The 21,811-nt window shown below is 36.4% G+C and overlaps 1 protein-coding gene across 6 annotated transcripts in view; it reads right to left on the reverse strand.

The window, feature by feature from the left end:
- Positions 1-21,811, reverse strand: part of marchf8 (membrane-associated ring finger (C3HC4) 8) — a 99,554-nt gene that overhangs the window by 56,165 nt on the left and 21,578 nt on the right. For all 6 annotated transcript variants that reach the window (XM_084392376.1, XM_084392374.1, XM_084392372.1 and 3 more), the window contains exon 2: positions 21,462-21,643. In XM_084392376.1, the coding sequence (XP_084248502.1) occupies positions 21,462-21,557 (96 nt within the window). In that variant the 5' untranslated portion in view covers positions 21,558-21,643. The remainder of the gene's footprint in view (positions 1-21,461; positions 21,644-21,811) is intronic.

Genomic DNA, 21,811 nt, shown 5'->3' on the forward strand with positions numbered 1-21,811 from the left:
TTTTGCAGAATTTTTTTTAAATTTAGTGCCATTTTCTACCCAGCACGACACTATTTTACACCAACGTCAGATTTGCTTTTTGTTGTTAAGCTTAATGTATGGCTATTGCCTAGTTAGGCTGCCTCTATGTAGATATTTTAATAGTGGTTTAATTTGACAGCAGAGACAAACAATGCGAAACTTAGGGTAAACACTATGGTTACCTAGCTGGCTGTCACCAGTGAATGCTGCTGTGCTTTATTTATGCGGTGGCTGTGATTTGAGATGTAGAGGAGGAGGGAAAGAGGGCTCATGCGGTCTCGCACAGTTAGATCTTCATGTCGTTTTTGGACACAAATGTAATTGAGAATTGATGCCATGGGTCAAATTTAAATAAAAACTAAAGTATTAAAAAAAAATATGCCCTTATGACATAGAAAAGGGTACTTTACTAGTCATAAAAAATACTTATCTAGTATCACTTATCTAGTCACAGAAGGGCAGGTGCTTGAGCACCACTTGAGGTCTATCTGTGCACGTGCCTGATTAGCCTTGAAGGCTGAGCTGAGATTCTTCCGTGTGACTTCATGGAACATAAATTGTTCTCCGTCGCAGCAGGAGGTTCATCATGGCCCCCCATGGACAATCCATAACACGTGCACACACACCCTCTCTTTCAAAGACAGGTTTACGCCTCACAGTCATTATGAAGCAGCTCTCCTGGTCTGTCTGGTTTATGCTGTTGTCTCTGAGGCACGTGACTGATGCCATGCACAAACACACCTCAATAACAAGAAAGACCTGATGGCTCAGAGCCACCGTGATTTTTGGACATATTGATGGAAATGTTGCATTCCCCATAGTACAGCTTTTTACAGTAGTAAAATAATGTGTTTTATGCTTTACAAATGTAATTGTAATGTACAGTATAGTCGGTTTTGACTGTGTTCTGTTTCCCTGGCTGTGAATTAGTTTCCACACACCTGTTTCTGTTCCCTGTGTATTTAAGCCCTGAGTTTTATTCTCTTCCTTTGTCCCGTATCATCAATGTTTGGTTGAGAGTTATATTTTTTTGAGATTCTCCTGCGTGTTCCCTTTTTTTGGCTAATCAAAAACTTAATTAAAGAGTTTTTGTTATCTGCTCTTTTAGTTGTGCGCTTCACTGCAACTGTCTTTTGTGCAATTTATTGAACATTGCTCTGAATATTTAAAGGACAAGTTTGCTGCTTTTCAACCAGTTTTTGAAAGTAAATTCATTATAGATCATTACAAATACTTTGCTTTGAAAGTACAAAGTCGTCACACAGTGAGAAAAAAAGAAATCATGTATTGAGAAAAAAAAAAAGATACAACAAGATGCATCGATAAGCGTTTTATCATCGCATTGCAGCCCTCTGAATGTCAATCGAAATGAATCTAATCGAATCGTGAGGTGCCTAGAGATTCCCACCCCTACTTTTTACTGTAATGTCGGTTTATAAATGTAAATTAACAATATGTACCCCTCCTCCATGTTACCAGCAACCAGATTTCCCTGTTTATTTGTCAACTAAACTTTTGTGCTTCCTCGTTTTTGTACCACCGCTCACGGACAGTTGGATCGAGACCATAGCATTATGTCAAGAAGTCAGTTTAGAGGTTACCAGGCCTGAGAGCAGGGGCGTCGCTAGGGATTGTGGGTGATTCTGTGTAAATATCATTGGCTCAGGGGTCCTCCTCGGTTGAAGTCGCATTCAGGGCCCCTCCCTACATGAGACCCACAGTAACTTTGTTTTCACGAGTTCACACTTACAAATAAGTCAGATAGAATAAATGCGTATTCGGCGTGCTGTCCGAGGAGAGGGCTCCGGCCTCGGTATTCGGCCCGAACCCAGAGTACTCCCCCCCCGTATTCCTGGCTGTGAAAGAACAAGTCAAGAGTGAGGAGTCGGGGTGGTGGAGGGATGCTGAAAACTGGCAAGGAATGTTAGGTGAGTTGAATATATATGCTTCCTCTCATGCTGATAGGGTAGACATGGCAATTGTTTGATGACCAGTTGATTGATTGATTATTTGAACGTGCTCCTCCCGAACTTTGTTAATGAAACATAATTTAATTTGACCCCCTGTCCAATACCCTTGCCTTAGAGAAGTGCTACACCTTGTTGCAACCCACCCATAACTGTACCTATAATTCCCTGTCTTTTCCTCTCTGACTCTAGACAGAACAAACAGCACTTCTAATTCAGCATTCCTATTAGATTTGTAAACAATCTCGATCTAGAGCCAGAGCAGATTGTGATGTTTTCCTAATGACACGCACTGGCATCCTCTGGGTGGTTAGTCCTTTTGCTAATCTTGTTCGAGCAAGCTGTGAAGGACTTCCATTGTCTGGTCTCGGTTGAATAGCGATTGGTGCAGACACAGAGAACTGTAGGCAGTCAGACAAGAGACTAGAATAAAGATGTCTTCCTTTCATAACTCAATATTCAGGAATGCGTCTCCTCCTGGTACATGTCGGGTTTTGTCAAACAACTCATGTACGCAGTGATTTGTTTATGGTTTAGAATGGTATAAAAAAAGATAAAAGGGCAGAGATATCAGTTCTCAGGTCAACAATAGCTTTGATAATCAGTAGAAATCTGAAAGAAATAATGTTGAAGATGTTGCTTGCGCAATGCATCAATATTTAAAATATCATTGCAGGGTGTGCATTATCATTCATACAGTCACTCAAAGTTCAATCTTTTTCAGGCATATTCTCAAGAGCCTTCCACTAAAATAATTGGTCATGTCATCATCATGCACTAAACCTTACAATCCTAAAACGCCACAGCAGGGTCCAAGTGATGCCAAGGACACTGTGATAGTTGTTGCCCAGTTACATGTTTTACTTCAAAGTGCATTGGAGATTGTGAAGAGAAAAAAATTAAGCATGAAAGTTTTTCCAGGACACTATTCTCTGAGTGCCTGTTCTTTGAGTATGTGTTTGGGTCTAATACATTCTGCTTTATGCATTGGCTCTAACATCTTTCTGAAAGCTCTTCTTTAGTCAGCCTCAGTTTCATTTGTTCCACACTGCTTATCAGAGCTTTCAGACTGTGCTGCACTTTTGCATTATGACGTTAACAGAAATCCTTTTAGAAGAATCTGTCTGCATATTCAGAATGGAAATTAGAAAGTAAGAGAGCTCAGAGTCTCAAGCCTGATAGTTCCAACAAGAACCTGAAGGTAATTATGCTCGAAAGACAAACTCAACATACTGTTATTGTAAGCGTTTTCAAAATTCCTGCACCGAGACCAATATTTTAAAATGTAAAATCCTAGAGCTTTCAGCCAGTTTTCCTATAGCGGATGATCAAAATTTTCAGTGTTGTTAATAAAAAATGATAAAAAATTGTTTTTGGTAATTGAAATTAAAATGAAATAAAATATAATTATTAGATGGAAAACAAAATAAATAAAAAACTTGAAATAAGTTTAAATGTTAAAATTACTCAAATTAAAACTGAAATAAAAAAATTATGCTAAGTAGAAATGAAAAAACTAATAAAAATGACAAAAACAACAAAATTACTAGAACTTGAAACCTGAAAATATAAAAAACAAAAGCTAGTTCAAACCTTTAATACATACTATAATGTATAAATAAAAGTAAAATAACCAACATTGGAAAACGTGCCTCAACCTAGAACCTACATCTTTGCAAAAATTCTATAATGTATCAAATTCACTACATTTTCCAACTAAAATAAACACTAGAGGCACTAAAACGGCAACCACTTTTATTCCTTTTCAAGCAAATTATGATTATGGGGGAAAATCTTGCACAATACTATGATTTGACCTCAAAACACTTTCACCATAGTGTCTGTTTTATAAACGAAACATTTTGACATTTGCATCACATAACCATATCCATATGTATGGCTTTTTGACGTAGTTATCTTGTTCGGTAGCCCACCTGGTACAGCATTGCACTTTATATCACATTTGCTTTTGATAACACTAAAGGTTAGGTTAAGGGAATGGATTAGTGTAGGAGGTACATGTTTTCAAACGTGAGCATTAACATTTTAGTGCCTCTCACCAGACATTTAATTGACCAAATGCCATGATACTTACAACAACTTTACGTTCATCTGTCTTGGATAAAACTATGTGCGCTGGACATTTCAGTTTTAAAGTGTTGCGAAACATGCATAAAGCAACGGAATGTCACCACGGGCATGTTTTTCCCATGAGCCTGCGTTGAAAATAACACTGCCAAAAATCTCAGATAGTTACATCAAAATATTTGTATTATAGCTCCAGCTATCCAGCTACATTCACCAGACTCAGACTTCAGACTTTCGGTGAATAGCTCATCTTGCACCACTTATTCTATGTACATGTGTAAGGAGATGTGTGATATTATTTTTCTAATTCATCTGGTTAACAAAACCTATTAAACTGCTCAAAAAATCCTATAGATTTACATTGAAGAAGAGGACCCAGACCATATTAAGAGACCAGAAGGCTCTTTTGATAAGCAACCACCTAGCAACCGCAAAGAACACCATAGCAACCACACAGCAACACGTTGGCCTCCACCCAAACACCAGTGCAATCTTTAAGTACGCTTGAATAGGCAAGTACAACACTTTCTTCACAATAAATTTCAGATTTGTCTGGCCACTTGATAACGTGAGAGAAAAAAAAGCTGTTTTATTATTCTGGTGAACCATTTTCTAAAGAATTTATGTGACAGATATGGAAGTGGTTGCCATGGTAATTCAGTCCTCCACTGCAATGCATAATTCTTGCTCCTAAATTGATATATTTCCATTTCTAAAATGATATTTTGAAACATTCATACTTCTCAGGCCTGGCAGCAGCTTTGTCCATTACTGCATTTATGTGCAGAGTGGACTGTAACATCCTGATTGCTGTCATTTCTCATGTGGAGACCTTCACAGCCCGGTTCACCCAATTTACCAGACACACAAACCCTTCATTTCTATGGCAGTTTCTTTCTAAGGGGAAAAGCAGAAAGTATCCAAACTGCTTCAGAGGAGCAGTAATGAGCACTGGGGAGGGAACAATTTTAAAAGAAACAAAAACAACTATGGTAAAACCCTATAAAATACTACTGTAAAGTATCATCTATTAATGTCCTTACAAATTATGCACTAATACTGAGTCCTGAGCATTGTAACTCTATTTACTCTATTTAATACATGTTCCTGTGTGTGTGTGTGTGTGTGTGTGTGTGTGTGTGTGTGTGTGTGTGTGTGTGTGTGTGTGTGTGTGTGTGTGTGTGTGTGTGTGTGTCTGTGTGTTAAGTGCACATTATAAAAACACATTGTAAAAAAGCTTGGCCATCAACCCCTCTATTTTCCAATCATCCGGCTCCATTCTGCTATGTAACGCCCACTTTTCACCATCCAAACAGTTCCCAATTACTAAAATCAAGTGCCAACCTACATTTGGTTAACTGAATGTCCTTTTTTTCTCTCTAAAGCAATTGTAACTGGGAAAAACAGAATTTTTAAGTATTTCAAAAAACACAAATCAGTCTTTCAGTCATATTATTATGCTAGTGACATAATTTGATGAACAATATTCATTTTTTAAAGGTACACCATGTAACTTTTGGCCCTCTAGCATTTAAAACCTTTTCTGGAAGAACATTGTTTTGGGTGTGCTTCGGCTCTGCGTGACTGTGCGGATGAGTATGTTTCTTTCTCATAACTAAAAAAAGAGATTATCCTACTGCTCATAAAACATTCACTACTAGGCTTAAGAGATATAACTGTTATAAACTGAGATAGTTTAGATGGAAATGATCTCAAGCTGACTATCTTAAGATGTTACTGTAACTTTGCCCATTAATAGACACGGTACTTCCTTAAAAATAAATTCCAGCACAGCGCTACAACAGCCATAATGAAATGACCCTTCACAATAGATAATGCTTTACAATGAACTCTGTTAGAGAGCTACATATGCCAACTTATTATGTTCAATAAAATACCTTATAACCGGCTGAGTTATAAAAAAAAGTGTTGTTTTTCAAATCCCTCAATTCTCCATCTCCATGTTGATTCTTGTTTTATTACGAGCTCTGTCGCTTTCTCTTTTTTCCAACAGATTCTCCTCTGTTTGGCTTTTTTTTTTAAACGGGTGATTATCTGGAGGTTCGAGATTTAGCTGCTCCGTATCAACCTTTCACGCGTTTGTTGTGACAGCCAAGTATCTGATGCATATGACGAGGGTGAGTGACGTATCTATGCAATTTCCCATGAAAACCATTCCACCCGGTCTAAAATATAAACTTATAATAGGCTTGCCACCAACGTTTTGGAAACACGTTTTAGAAGAAAGATTTATGATGTATTGACTCACTATATCAATGTTGTTCATTTTGAACAAAAAAAGTTTAAAGGTGCACAAAGTGTACTTTTAAATCAGTTCTCAAACTTTTGATCCTCGTGAAGAAAGGTGCCATTTCATGCTGACTTCAAGGGGGTAAAAATTCACACCCTTTTTACTCCAGCAACCACCAAAGTCAGTGTAGCTCACATGTCTGAAGCTGTTAATGTCTGTCTGCCTTCTTCTCATTTCTGTCTTTATCTCTCTCCCGCACCTTTCCACTCCCTCTTTCTTCGTGACAACACGCCAGCCTCCCGAAGCAAACAGAAGTTTTTAATCAACTGTCCTGATCCAGCAAGAGACATACTCAGGATTATGTAGATTTGAAGAACGAATACTACAATATCATTTAATAACAGATGAGAATATTTAGCATGAGGGAGACATGGCAAAACAAATTCAAAACTCCCTCATCAACATATTTAAAAAAAAAATTAAATATATTTTAAAATAACTGTTTTCCATTTTAATATATTTGAAAATGTAATTTATTCCTGTGATGGCAAATCTAAATGTTTAGTCTTCAGTGTCACATGATCCTTCAGAAATCCTTTTAATATGCTGATTTGGTGCTCAAGAAACATTTCTTATTATTATCAATAGGCACGCACCTATTGATAATAATAAGAAATGTTTCTTCCATTAAAGATTTGCGCAAAACTTTTGCGATTTTTTTCTAAATATCGACAAAAAACTATTACGAAATGACGCCGTTTCCATTAACCGATGTTATGCGACTAAAACGTAATTTTTTCCTCTCGCGATAAGTCATTCAAAAAATCATGGCAACGGACATTGGTAAGTTTATATATATATCACAGCCATGTACCGCACTAGACATTATTATTATTATAAATGGAAGGAAACGTAGGCGTGTTATCCAAGCATTAATGGCAAGGAAAGACCTTTATACTGTGAGCGGCACATATGAGGTGTTTCTGGGTTTTTCTCACTCATTTCTGCGTCGAGGTCTTGATTGTGGCATTTCTTTGAGGTTTAGAATCCAGTATTCCTGTAATTATTTTGTCTTTTATTAATTTAATAAAGAACTCTGTCTCGTATTCTGTCCAAACACACCGCGTCATCTCCATCAGGTGACTGTAAATGCGCAAAAACTGTTTCCATTGCAGTTTTGCGAAATATTCCTTTTTCGAATTGCCTGAAAAACCACCTCGCTTATGTGAGCGTAAAAACTTTTTTGCGATAAATGGGAGTTTTTGCGAAATTGACGTGTTTCCATTAGGCGTATTTTCTATTCGCAATTTCAATTTGCGCAATTTGAAGGGTAATGGAAACGCGGCTACTGATGAAAATACTTTTTCCAGCATTCTTTGATGAATAGAACATTCAAAAGAACATCATTTATTTGAAATAGAAATCTTTAAATACATTATAAATGTCTTTACTGTCACTTTGGATTCATTTGATGTGTCCTTGCTGATTTAGGGCCCTATCTTACATCTGGCGCAATGCAGCGCCGAGCGCGACGCAAGTGTTTTTTGCTAGTTTCAGTCCGACGCAATAATCATTTTCACATCCTGCGCCACGTTGTTTAAATAGCAAATGCCCATTTGTGCGCCCATGGGCGTGCTGGTCTGAAAACGAGGTGTGTTCTGGCACATTGTTGGCGAGTTGCTATTTTGAGGCAACAGAAATAGACTGCACCATTGACCAACTAAAACCTGGTCTAAAGTCAATGGCGCAATATTTTTTTTGTTATTTAATTAGCTCGTTAGTAATGTGCGCCTATAGACGGGTCCACAGCTCGCGTACACTCTGCTTATTAAACACACAGGGACGCACAGCAGTACACAAACATGCCAAATATTTAAAATAAAAGGATTACAATGTTAAAGATTATTATTGTGTACATAAAGATATGGTGGAATCCGGCTTGTCCCGTAGATGGTCTGCTTGCGCACTTTTACCTCGCGCACGAGCAGTTCCGTTTGACATCGAATCTGCGAATCTGCCATGGTGCGAGCACAACTGGCATTTAAAGGGAATGGGAGATGAGACTCTGATTGGTTTAACGCACGTAAATCCCAAAACACACCCATTACTCAGTATGAAAATAGGGACAACCCTTCGCCGACCATTTTTCCCGTCGTTAAACTAGCAAAAGTGGATTCGGATACGCCCTAAGTGAACTTGCGCTGTGCGCTTTAGACCATGCGCTTAGATCTTTAAAATAGGGCCCTTAAAGTATTCGCTTCTTTAAAAAAAAAAAAAATCTTACTGACCCCAAAATTTTGACCGGTAATGTATATGCATACAGAATTCTACAGAAAAGTCTAGATAAGTTTGCATATTAAATTGAGACTGGTATAGTCATCCCTGCTGAAATTTTCTTTTGCTTAAAAGTCCTGGACCTGCAGCAAACCTACAATCAGACTGAAAAGACACAAACTGAGCACAGATCAAATTTTGACTGCCATCCATAGTTTTCTAACCCAGCATCACGTCCGGAGGGCATAAATAGCAACCACTGTGGAGCCTTTCACCATCAGAGACTTGATGAGACAATGGAAGCCTGATTTCACAAGAATTTCAAAGTAACAAATTGAATTGAATTCAATTACAGAATAAACTGTTTCTTGATAAAAACAGGCAGTGCAGAGAAACTATGTTCAGTCATGTCTAACATGTTGTAATGCTGATAAATAGGCAGCTAAGGACAAATAACCGTTCTTAAGGGCGTAAGATTAAGCTTAATGGAGAGAAAGGGCAAGAAGTCATTCCTGAAGCATATTTTTTATGGAAGTCAGATTAAAAGTTGAAGAATAAAATAGGTATGTTCTGCCATGAAGTTATATAACTGTTCAGTAGGAGGGCTATCTGTATCTGTGAACAGTTGACACTGCAACATTTACGTATGCGAGGCTCTTAAAACGACCCTAATCTTCTCAATTAGATCGAATAATCATAGTTATACGCTGGGAAAATGATGGACCTCCGAGGCACACTCTCTCAGAGGCAAGTGTTTGAAGATGGCAGAGAGGCAGGGGGCGTCTAAAAGCGTCTCCTTCTTCCCCTGTCTTGGCAGAGTCCCTCTTAAACAGCATTCAGAAACACAGCAATTGAGTTCCGAGTGAGCAAATCAGCTAGGTCGTGGGAGTCTAAAAAAACGGCAATCAACGTGTCACTGTTAATTAGGCGCCACTCGGAGATGCCCGTGAAACTGTGCCTGCTTAGCCAGGGTGGAAAAGAAAGCACAAAATGCATTTTTTTAGAGCCAGAGCTGGAGGGTTGCCTGAGCTGCGAGAGATTGGACAGGACCGGCTGTCTTATCTCAGACTCCTGACATCAGCTAGGCCAGGACTGAATTAGTCTCAGCCTGAGAGAGCAAGCACAAGGACTGCAAAAAGTTCATTGATCTCTGATTGACAGACTGTATGCAACTTTCAGGAGTAAAGACACACAGGTTTTTTCATCAGTTCACTTGGCAATGAAGGTAGGGATGCATGATATATATCGGTTTCACATCAGTTATCGTCCGATACTGATATATGTTTTACTGATTAAAGAATTCAATATTTAAATAAAATAAATAATTATTAGTTATAATATAATAACGTATTGTAATGATAATAAAATAAAAGTTATTATAAAAAATATAATAATTATATAATTTAAACACACACACACATTTGTATTTTTATATGTAGTTTGTTTCTATTTCTATTTTATAATTAATATTTTAATTGTATTCATTTGATAATATAATTATACAATTATTACTGATTAATACTACATAATTGCATATGCTAAAATATTTTACATTAACATTACCTTTGCTCTCATCTAACACTCATGTAAAAGTTAATCTTTAAAAACACTAACACTGTTAATATAATCTTTAGAAAATCGAAAAATTAACATTAATTTTCATACTGCGCATAAAAATGTTAAGATGCCTAAATTCACTTCATTGAAACTTCATTTTTCATGTTTTAATAACATTATTAATCATTTTTAATGAAATATTTCAATATAACTAAAGAGTTAAGACTACATACAAATCTGAAAGCAAATACATTAATATGATAGTTTCTAGTTTTGAGCAATTTATTTTAAATTTAGACTTTGAAGTAGAATAATTTTTATTATCAGTGCATTCCTATTGTAAGTACAATGAATTCGAATAGTCTATTTCAGATAACTCTGGCACATAACAACAAAACAAACTATTGTTGGCAGCATAACATGATGGTCAAGTGGCCTCTTCCTGTCTAAGTGGTTGGTTTTTGGCCAGAAAATATCCCCTAACCCTAACCGTAACCCTAACCGTAACCTGCTACGATGACTTTTAGCCAAATACCTGGCTATATGACACTAGGGGCCCTATCTTGCACCCAGCGCAACTGACTTTGTACACTGACGCATGTATCATTCCTATTTTGCACCCGCGCACAGCAGACTTTTCCCTCCACAGACGCACGTCGGTAAACTAGGAAATAAAAAAAATTAAAAAAAAACGGGGCGGTTCAGCGCAAAGAGGAGGCGTGGTCTGGCGCAAACGTTTCCTGATGCTATTTTGCAGGTTTAGAAAACAATTCCGCCACTGACCAGGAAAAACCTAGTTTAAAGTCAGTGGCGCGTTGCGCATGTTATTCATATGCTATTTTAAGGGCGCATGCTTGGCCATAATCAATGTAGTGTGTGCACAACACGCATACAGTTTGATTCTCTCATCTACACAGAAGCAGCAGTTTTCATTTTTGCAAATCATACATTATTACAATAGATAGATAGAGAGATAGATAGACAATTTATTATAAAAGCATACATCTAGCTTACACATTTACCCAAATTATCATACGCCTGTTTAACCGAAGATAATTTGGGTGTGTTTCTCAATCCCCAATGTAACTTCTCTGTCTTTTACGGCCCTGGCGAGAACGTCGGTCTCCTTGGCTGTGAACCGCTCCTGGCGCGCGCCTGGCAAATCCACCGTTACAATAGTCTGCTCTTAAAGGGAATGTGAGATGTCGCTCTGACTGGTTTATTTCACGTTACGCCCAAACCACACCTATGAATAATGAAGCTACTTCAGACCAACCCATTTTAGATTTGCGTCGGGCGCCCAAGACCCGCCCACAAAGTTACTTGCGTTTTGCGCTTGATACTTGCGTTTCAGATCGTTAAAATAGGGCCCTAGGACTGAGGCAGTGCAGCATCTCACTGGACACGAGTTAAAAGCAGGAGACAGAGAAAATTATGCTTTGGGGTTAATTAGGGGGTATTAGCATCTCAGCCCACATCTTTAACTGCCGCATCACCACGAAAATAAGGGAGGAAAAAGAGTAAAAGTAAAGGAGCGTGAGAAAGAAAGAAACACCAGCAATGCAGCAACTCACCAACAGAATGATGGACAACACAGACAAGTCATGCTGACAACAACATTGGTATTTTCACACTTCATTTCTTTAGGATGCCTGGGAAAAATACAGGGTACAATGCACATGTGGTTTATTTCAGAAACCAGGGGTTGTCTGACTGCCTCAGTGATGTCATCAAGCTCAATCGGGCCTGACAACACAGACCAAATGAATAGTTTTGATTTTGCATGACTGGCAGTCCTTCTTTAGCCTCTCAGACATGATGGGAAATAATTTTCACCATCTCACAAAATTCTCACTTTCAGTGTTGCAAGACAATCACCACCTGAATGAAAGGCAAAACTGCCACTTCTGTAATAAACCTTTAACAACCTATATTTAAAGTCATTTTGTTGTAATAATTCACTGCCAAGAGGCTTGGAGCCAAGAGGGTTTACTTCATTACAAGTTAATTATGTTTTTCAACATCAGAAATCTCAAGTGATTATATTGGGAACATGAGGGAATGTTATGTACTAATACTGTAAAATAATTGCAGGGGTTTTTTTTGTCCCAATTATCCCCAAGGATGAGCAAATCGCCTACAAAAAAGAGTAAGACAATATTCAGAGCACAAACATATCAGTAAGGAATTTTCTTTTCCAAAACAGTGAAAAAACAAGTACAAAGTAAAAATTCAAGATGGCCGATGAAGCAAGAGAAATGTTGAATTCACACCACCAATCAAAAGTTTGTTGTCAGTCTTTTTTTAAAGACATGATTACTGTCATCAGCAAGGATGCATTACATTGATCAAAAGTGACAGTACAGGCATTTATTATGTCAAACGAGATTTCTATTTCAAATAAATGCTGTTTTTGTTCAACTTTCTATTCATTGAATCCTGAAAAAAGTGTATAAGTTTCCACAAAAATATTAACATACAAAACCGCCAAATTTCCCATAATCATTAAGATCACTTGTAATAATAGCTTTAATGAGCTCATTGTTTCTGCCTAAATTAATACATTTTAGCTAACTAAATGATTTGTATTATCTTAGAACTATATATTTCTGACATTATGGACATTACTTTGACACAGTCGCATCTGATAACAACTTGCTCTTAATTGTATTTTCCATAAAGCTGCTTTGAAACAATGTGTATTGTGAAAAGCGCTATACAAATAAATGTGAATTGAACTGAAATTTCTTGAGCTTCTGATCAGCATATTAGAATGATTTCTGAAGGATCATGTGACACTGAAGACTGGAGTAATGCTGAAAATGCAGCTTTGCATCACAGGAATAAATTAAATATGGTCAAGTGGAAAACTGTTATTTTAATTATATTTCGTAATATTACTGTTTATATATATAACCGCAGCCTGGGTGAGCATAATAGATTCTTGCAAAAACATTTAAAAAATTGTACCGACCCCAAAATTTGAACGTTATAGTCACTTTTTATTGATTCAAATGGTTTAATCCAGGGGTGCAAAGGTAGATCTCCAGGAACAGGATTGGGCACCCCATGGTTTAATCTAATGAAAAATGGACAATTTACCCAATATTTCTTCATGCTATTTCATGCTACCTCACTGGGCTTTGGAACAGAGCCTAATTGTGCACTTAGCTCACATTTAGTTCCATGAAGGCTACTTTAATTTTCTAATTAACAAACATGCCATCATCTAAATCACTGAATATAATTAGCTCACCAAATGTGCTTTCATCCTCCCACGGTAGTTTACACAGTTCGAATGCTCCCAAGGTTAAAACATATTCTGAAAGCACAACCTCCACCTGTTTTATCTAAGGCAACATGCAACATCTGAAGGTTTCCCCCGGAGGCTGCGCTGAAAGTGGGAGAATTTTCTGAACGATGTGAACTATGAGGGCCAGAAAGGCTGGGCCCTCCAGCAGTGTGCGTTCAGATGTCAGTTTCTCTGCTCATAGACACAATCATGAGAGCTTTGTCAAAATGACGAGAAGGAGCTCGCAATCTGGGAAGTGTGGTAAAACCAATGGATATTTCGGTTTCATCCTCTTTTCCCCATCCTAAGTAAATGTAAATGGTCAAAAATAAAAGCTTTTTTAATCACATTGTGGGTAGAGCTCATTAATGATGCGTGAAAGAGTCTTCGTTTTACAGAATGCAAATTCAATCATTCCCTGTCTCTCTTTCCAATAGTTTCCTGTCTATCTCAACTTATCCTGTCTGTAAAGGCAGAATGTTTTTCTTGCATTTGCATTTCATGTTTTTTTAGAGTTCATGAACGGGAACCAATGAGGTGTTTGCTCTTGCACGTCAAGCAAGTACGACTGAGCTTCTGTATGATGAGATCTATGTGTGTGCGGTGGTCAATGTTTATATTTGAATAAAAGCCTAAATTAAATATGGTCATCATATCAAGTGATCTCTCTTCATATGATTAAACTGCTCAATTAATATGCGATTTTACGATCTCTTTATGAACTTTTTGAAGCACCACATTTATGATTGTGTGGACTTACAATGGATGGACAGAGATCTCACAGGTTTCATTAAAAATATCTTCTTCTGTAAAAGTATTATGGGTTTGGAACAACATGAGGGTGAGTAATTGACAACAATTTTCACTTTTTGGGTCAAGTTTCGCTTTAACAGTTCTTCAAATGGGAATGTTATCCTCTTTCCCTGAAGGATCCTGCACAGGAAGTTAGGGAGCCTGTATACACTGAAAACAAATTGGTAGAAACAAATTTCATTCAGAAATTGCTACACTGTAAAAAAAAAAAAAAAAAAAATCATGATTTGTTATCATAATATTTTTTCTTTTGTCAAATCAACTTAGATAATTTATGAGGTTCAGATAACATAATATTTAGAGTTTCTGTTCATTAAACCAATCTCCTTCATTGTATTAACTCAATTTTATTTATTTCAATGAACTCAAACTTTTAAAACAACCAGGTTACTTACTTTTTCAAGTTAAACCAACAATATTTTTTTTTTATGGTTTAGTACATTTTACAATTAATTACAAAGAAATGGCAAGTAACATTGAATTAAACTACATTTTTGAAGTAGAAAGACCGAAATAGTATTTTCTTATACAATGTACTCTATTTACAACAATTTTTTTACAGTGTGCATCTTAAAGTTCTCTCATTAAGTCTGCTTTTTTAGACTTTGGATGTTGGAAAATAAGCATTCCAGTCAAGCGTGCAGTACGCTTGATTCAAAAGAAATTCCAGATTTGACAGTTTACTCTGAAGCAGCACTAAACACCACATTCTGAGTTATGCTGATACCACAGCAAATGTCAAACACTGACACAAACAAGTTGCTCTAGCAATCACATGGCACCTTGGTCTCTCTCTCGAGGAGATTAGAGTGTTGACGAAGCTTAAAAGCATCCTACAAAGATAGCGCTGGCATTAAAATCCTGTTGCTCCCTCAGAATCCTGTCGTTTCCCTCGAAGCATCCTGGTGGCTTCATGTTATTTTACAGAGCTGTGAGGCTCTGATCTTTATTAGCATATTATTAACATCCAAAACCCCTCCAAACCACAGCATTCTAGTGAAGACAGATTTGGACAATATGGCCATGTTAATGTTTGGCCAGATTCCCTGCCCTCCGGGTAACAAAATGATTTTTCAAAATACTGAGACTTACAAAACAGGCAAATTTGCATTTTTCACAGATAAATACAGTTGTTTGCATTAATGCCAAATTGGCAGTTGAATTTCTGCCAGTCTCCTTCTGTTCACGTCTGTCAGATTATTAAATGAGAGATTACTGTGCACAGCAGCTGCTCATGAAAGTGTCATGCTGTACAGCACACAGCTTCCAAAAAGTTGTTGTGTCCAGAGGTTAGGGTTAGTGTTTGATCACAAACCTCAGAACAGTTCCATGCTTTTCGTGCGATTTTCACGTACTGTACCCCTCCTGCTCAGGCAGTGTCATGATACAGTGATTGTGTAGGATGGTAATATCGTGGTACTTTGATATAAACTATACAACTGAGTAATTTTCACATATGATAGTATTTACATTGGACTGTGAGGTGATTTAAACAATACTATGGTATTACCATGGTATACGTTCATAAAAACATTTGGTAACACTTTATTTTACAGTGCCCTTGTTACATGTGTTACATTTACTTACCATTGTAATAACAGTAAATGATGCATAATTACATGCAACTAACCCTCAACAAAATCCTAATCCTACCCTAACCCTATAGTAAGTACATGTAGTTAATTAATATTACTCAGTACTTACATGTATAATTACACCGTAACAATGACACTTCAAAATAAAGTGTAACCAAACATTTTTATAAGTGTACTCTGCAGTTCAAAAGTTTGGGTTAAGTAATTACTTTAAAAAAAAAAATTGTTTATATTTTTATTTAGCAAGGATGCTTTTAATTGATGAAAAGTGACTAAAGACATTTATAATGTCACACAAGATTTCTCTTTCAAATAAAAACTTTCTATTCATTAAAAAATATTAAGCAGCAATATTATGGAGCACAACTGTTTTAAACTGTGATAATAAGAAATGTTTACTGAGCAGCAAATTAGCATATTAGAATGATTTCTGAAGGATCATGTGACAGATGACTAATTTGAAAATTACATTGAATTATAGAAATTATATTGAAAATGTTGATAATATTTCACAATATTACTGTTTTTACTGTATTTTTAATCGAATAAATGCAGCCTTGGTGAGAATTAGAGACTTCTTTCAAAAACATTAAACCGACCAAACTTTTGAATAGTAGTGTACCTTCATCAAATAAATTAAAAATGTAATTCTGCGACATGGCCTAATGTTTAGTGCACATGCTTTGACATGTTGTGGCGGTAAACAAACATCTAGTCCAAAATTTAAAACAAGTCATTATTTACCCTCATATCATTCCAAACCTGTATGACTTTCTTTCTTCTGTTGAATACAAATAGAGATACTAAGATACCATTTTTTTTTACATACAATATAAATCAATGGGGTCTCCATTAACTCCAAAAACAGTTGAAACATTCTTCAAAATATCTTCTTTTGTCTTATGTAGAAGAAACAAAGTCATACAGGTTTGGAATGCTATGACTATGAGGGTGAGTAAATGATGTAAATTTGAGTAAATTTGGGGGGTGAACTATCCCTTTTAAGTGCGGGTAATCAAAGTTTGAGTCTGGCTCCTTCTCGATTAAAGTGGCAAAAACGAGGACCCTAGCCTGCAGACTCCATCTGTGCCTGTTAATGGTGTATTTAAGGCATTGAGATATACTAATGCCTCCTGACATCCATTTAAGAAAGATGGTGGCAGATTTTACCAGTCACTGACAGCCTTAGACACCATTTTATTCAGAGGACCACCATGACATTGATGTGAGGGTGAACAGATTGTACCAGCAAAAGAAATAACAGCGTGCTTTATGTACCTGATATTTCTGACATTTGTTCATTTCGGATCATTCAACAGCACTGCATCCGCAATGGCAGCTGGCGCTGAATCTAAAGCAGTGGGAATGAGGGTTTCTTTCCACTGAGACACAGAGGAGGAGTTGTCTGCAACAGGCAGATGGGCTGTGCTTTCTTTGCCTAATGGCGATACGCCTCCCAGCTGATCTGTATGCTGAGCGAGAGGTAAACCATACTGTGGCTGGTGCCAACTCTTCAGTCTGCATGAAAGACAAACTCTAGGTGTTAAGAGCAAAGAATTGTCTAGACTCCAAGAGATTCAGTGCGAAGCTCAATTCTAGGATATTATTAATGAAAGAAGGGAAACATAATAATTTATATAAGGCAACAAAATTTTATAATCTCCTCAAACCTGCTGAAAAACATTTTGTGTTTATGCATAAAAGGGTCATACTAAACGCAGCATAATCCACTGATGGAGCTTTGAAAGATTATGGTCATTAAATTCATGTGGGGTTTGATTATCGTGTCTTGGTGAATAATTTTAATGGCCCATCAACCGTCTCTATGCATCTGACCAATCAACATCAATCAAAAGAGCCTCATAAACTACATTGAGCGTCAGGACTGATATAGAGTGAGTCTCACGAAGCCTGTCAGAAATATGACCATCATATTTCAGCCCAAAACCAAAAGAAAGAAATAGGAAAGTACAATTTGCATAAAGAAAATGAAACCTGTTTTGCATGGAGATATTATTTTCATGGCAATTAAGAACATTTCTACCCCAATTCTTATTACCAATATATATATATATATATAAAATTGTAAAATAATGATCTAATGACATTATTTGTTGTACTGTGTATATATATAAATTGCAAAGTAATTATTAATGTATTGCTATTAATGTATGCTCATTTTAATATGAAAATTTTAATTTATATAAAATACATTATATTTTATATATAATATACTTTAATATGTTTAATATAAAATATATTATATACACAAGTGTTGTTATTGTTAACTAAAACTTTAACTAAAACTATTTTAAAAAATGAAAAGAAGTACTAAAATTACTAAAACTAAAATTGAAATAAAAATGTTATTAATTCATTTACAACAAAAACTAATAAAAATGAAAAAAGCACAACAAAACGACTAAAACCAAAATGAAACTTGAAAATATAAAAAAGCTCATTCTTAATAATAAATACTATAATAGTATATAAATAATACTAATATATATATATATATGTGTGTGTGTGTGCGTGCGTGCGTGCGTAGTAAAATTTTATACTGCACATATATCAATGTGCCCTATACATTACATGGAGAATCTGAGAATAATAATTAAAAAAAAACATTAAATAAAAACAAAAACAAAAACAACTCAGAATTATAACATTCAGACACATCACTGAAATTAATTAATATTATTATATAGAATTATAAATATTACAAATATTCTTCTGATTTTAGAAGTTCTTCATGATATTCACTCATAGACTCTACAACACCTGCCTAAATCTCTACCAGTAGCATCTTTAGTCTACAGATCCATAATAAAAGAAACATTTATATATATATATATATAAAATGGGTGGCACTTTGCCAATGCCAGTCAGGCAGAAACTTGTGATGGTCCTGTCACAAAAAAGTGAGGCAGCAAATAAAACTGCAACAAACCAAACTGACAGACTGCCAAGACCCCACATACCTGGACAGAGTACGCAGGACTGCAACTCTATTACAAAAATAATCAAAATGCCTCTAGGTCAGACTCAGCTGCCAAACGCTATAAATTTACACATACAGAGCCTTTGCTGAAGATATTCTTAAAAAGTAAGTCTGGAAATGATGATTGACACTATGCCATTTAGAATTGAACAGACTTCCTGCACCCTAAGTCACTTGAGGCCGTTTAGCCAAAGAAAAAGAAAAAAGAGAATAAAAACAGCCTGTCTCCTGTTTCCTGCCTGGCTCTGACAAACAAACAGCTGATGGGCCACCGGCCTCAGGCCCACCAACGAAACAACACTCATTAGTGTCACCGTCCAGCCTTGCTCAAACAGAACGCTGGGCTAGAAGAGGGCGAAAGAGCACTGCTAAAGAGCTGCTGGCACAGCTGCACAAGCTGAAAAATGATGAGGGTAAATATTAAGATTCCTTTGGGTCCAAGTGTTTATGACTCAGACTTCTCAGTAAGATAAGTCTTCAGTTTTCAGAACAAATCTTAGTCTTTCAGATACGTAAATGTCATGAGCCACAAGGCTGGGCAACATCACACCAGTCCAGGCTTCAGTTTATCGACCAGTTTATCTCTCATTATACTGATAAGATGAGCTTCCCCATATTTGAAACATAGAATCATCCAATGATTCCAAAAGTCTCTCACTGGCATGAAACCATTCCATAAAATTAATTTTATAAAGAAAATATATCTCTTTAAAGGAGATATATGAGTTCCATATACTTCACTATCATTTAAAGGTTTGTGTTCAGTAAGATTTGTTTTTAATTAATACTTTTATGCAGCAATGATGCATTAAAATGTTTAAAAACAGTAAAGAAGGGAAATGCATTTATAATGTTACAATAGTAATGATGCTGGAAATTCAGCTTTGCCATCACAGGAATAAAATGAATTAAATAAAACAGGGATAAAACTGTTGTTTCACAATATTACTGTTTATACTGCAAGAATGTCAAATAAATACTGCCTAAATGATTTAGAAACGACCATGAAAAGATTTAGGCGCACTTGTGCGACTGACCCGATCGAAGATTTTTTTTTTGGCGGCCGCCAAAGCGAATTTTTGTCCCGCCAAAGTCTTATTTGACCGGTGTGTAATGTAGATAAACTGCTGCGCTTGTGACAGCTGGGCGCATGTTTAAAAGAACGAGAGAGAGAACGAGAGCGCGCGCCCTCTGATCGCGTGCGCGCGAGCACTCTCTTTGCGAACCAAGGTTCCAAGTTTTAATGAATGATTAAACGACTGATCTTTCCAACACTGAACTCACAAAACGTCTGAATCGGTGTATAACAGATCGGTAACACTTTACAATAAGGTTCCATTTATTAAACTCTAGTTATAACTACATTAGTTAACATTAACTTTTAATAAACTGCACTTCTACAGAATGTATTAATCTTTGCTAATGTTCATTTCAACATTTAATAGCCTACATTATTGAAATCAAAAGTTGTATTTGTTAACATTTAGTTAATGCACTGTGAACTAACATGAACAAACAATAAACAGCTGTATTTTTATTAAGATTAATAAAGATGAATACATTCAGTAACATGTATTGCTCATGGTTCATGTTAGTAATAAACTAATGTTATCAAAGCATATTGTAAAGCGTTTCAAAAAAATTATTTACAGAACACCTTAAAATAAGAACGTAAGGTGTGCTTACCCCCTTTAGTACAGCCTATATGGTTAGCAAGATTTAGCCTTAATAAACTACAGCATTTACAACTGAATGGTATTCAATTGTAGATGGTAGAAAATAAGACTATTAGTTAAAATAAACTTTTTAATGCTACTTTTTCTCCCTGCTTTTTTATATTGATATGATTATATACCAAAATAATCTATTAAAGAAAGATTTTTATCTTACAAAGCTATGAAATCCAGAGGTAAAATCACAGCTTTTTTTTTTTTTTAGTGTAAAAAAAAAAAAAGCTGTGATTTTACCTCTGGATTTCATAGCTTTGTAAGATAAAATCCTTTTTCCGTCCGAACAACCGGCGGTGGTTGTTCGGACAGACCTGCCCCCACTGCTAAAAAAAATCCTAGAGGAAACACTGACTAACATACATGAAACAAATCCTAAAAAATTGAAAAATGACCTCTTTAACAGTCAACACAAAGCCAGCAGGCACCATGATATCAATCACACTTTGTTTAACAGTTCTCCTCACTAATAACATTTCACACATTCACATTCCTTTCTGCATTGCTTACTGGAAACCAGTCGCCAGCCCCCCTCTTGTGTATGTGCGACTTCCTCTACTTTGCCCACTTCCCTTATTACCATCTGTGTCAGTAGTTAGCAAAATTTGGGGCGTTCCACGAAAGCACAATATAAACAGTACTTGAGGTTGAGTTCACAGAAACAAGCATTTAAAGCCCAGACAGAGGAATATGTGTGCGTACAAGGTTTGTCTCTAAACGCCATTCTTTTCCATGTCGAGTTCTGAGAGGTCAAACTAAATGTTCAGAACTGTGAAAACAGGATACTGTCTTTCAGCCGAAAAGAGGATGAAGGTTTAAGGGTCACAGATTATAGTGCCGCCTGTTTTTCTATGTCTATCAGGTGGAAGACAAACCTGTTTGTCCTTTTCCTTTCCCTTCCCGCTGCTGGACACCCGGGAGGAAGTGACATCACGAGGGATGACAGAGATTTGGTGCAATGGCATGTTCATCCCCGCAGTTCAGTGGAGCTCACACTCTCTGAAGCTGAAGTCTGTCCACCAGCACCGGCATGATGGAAAGAACCACTAATCCAAATCTGACACAGAGGAAAAAAGAAATAAGAAGTCAATACTCACAATACAAACATTTAATCATCATTTTATGAATTCCTACTGTTATGATGAACAGAAAATGCACACACATATCTCTTGTAAGTGAATTGTCATTAAAGGGATAAAGGGAAAGCGAAATCGAAGAACAAACT

Source organism: Rutilus rutilus (genome assembly GCF_951802725.1).
Source record: "Rutilus rutilus genome assembly, chromosome: 20".
NCBI lineage: Eukaryota > Metazoa > Chordata > Actinopteri > Cypriniformes > Leuciscidae > Rutilus > Rutilus rutilus.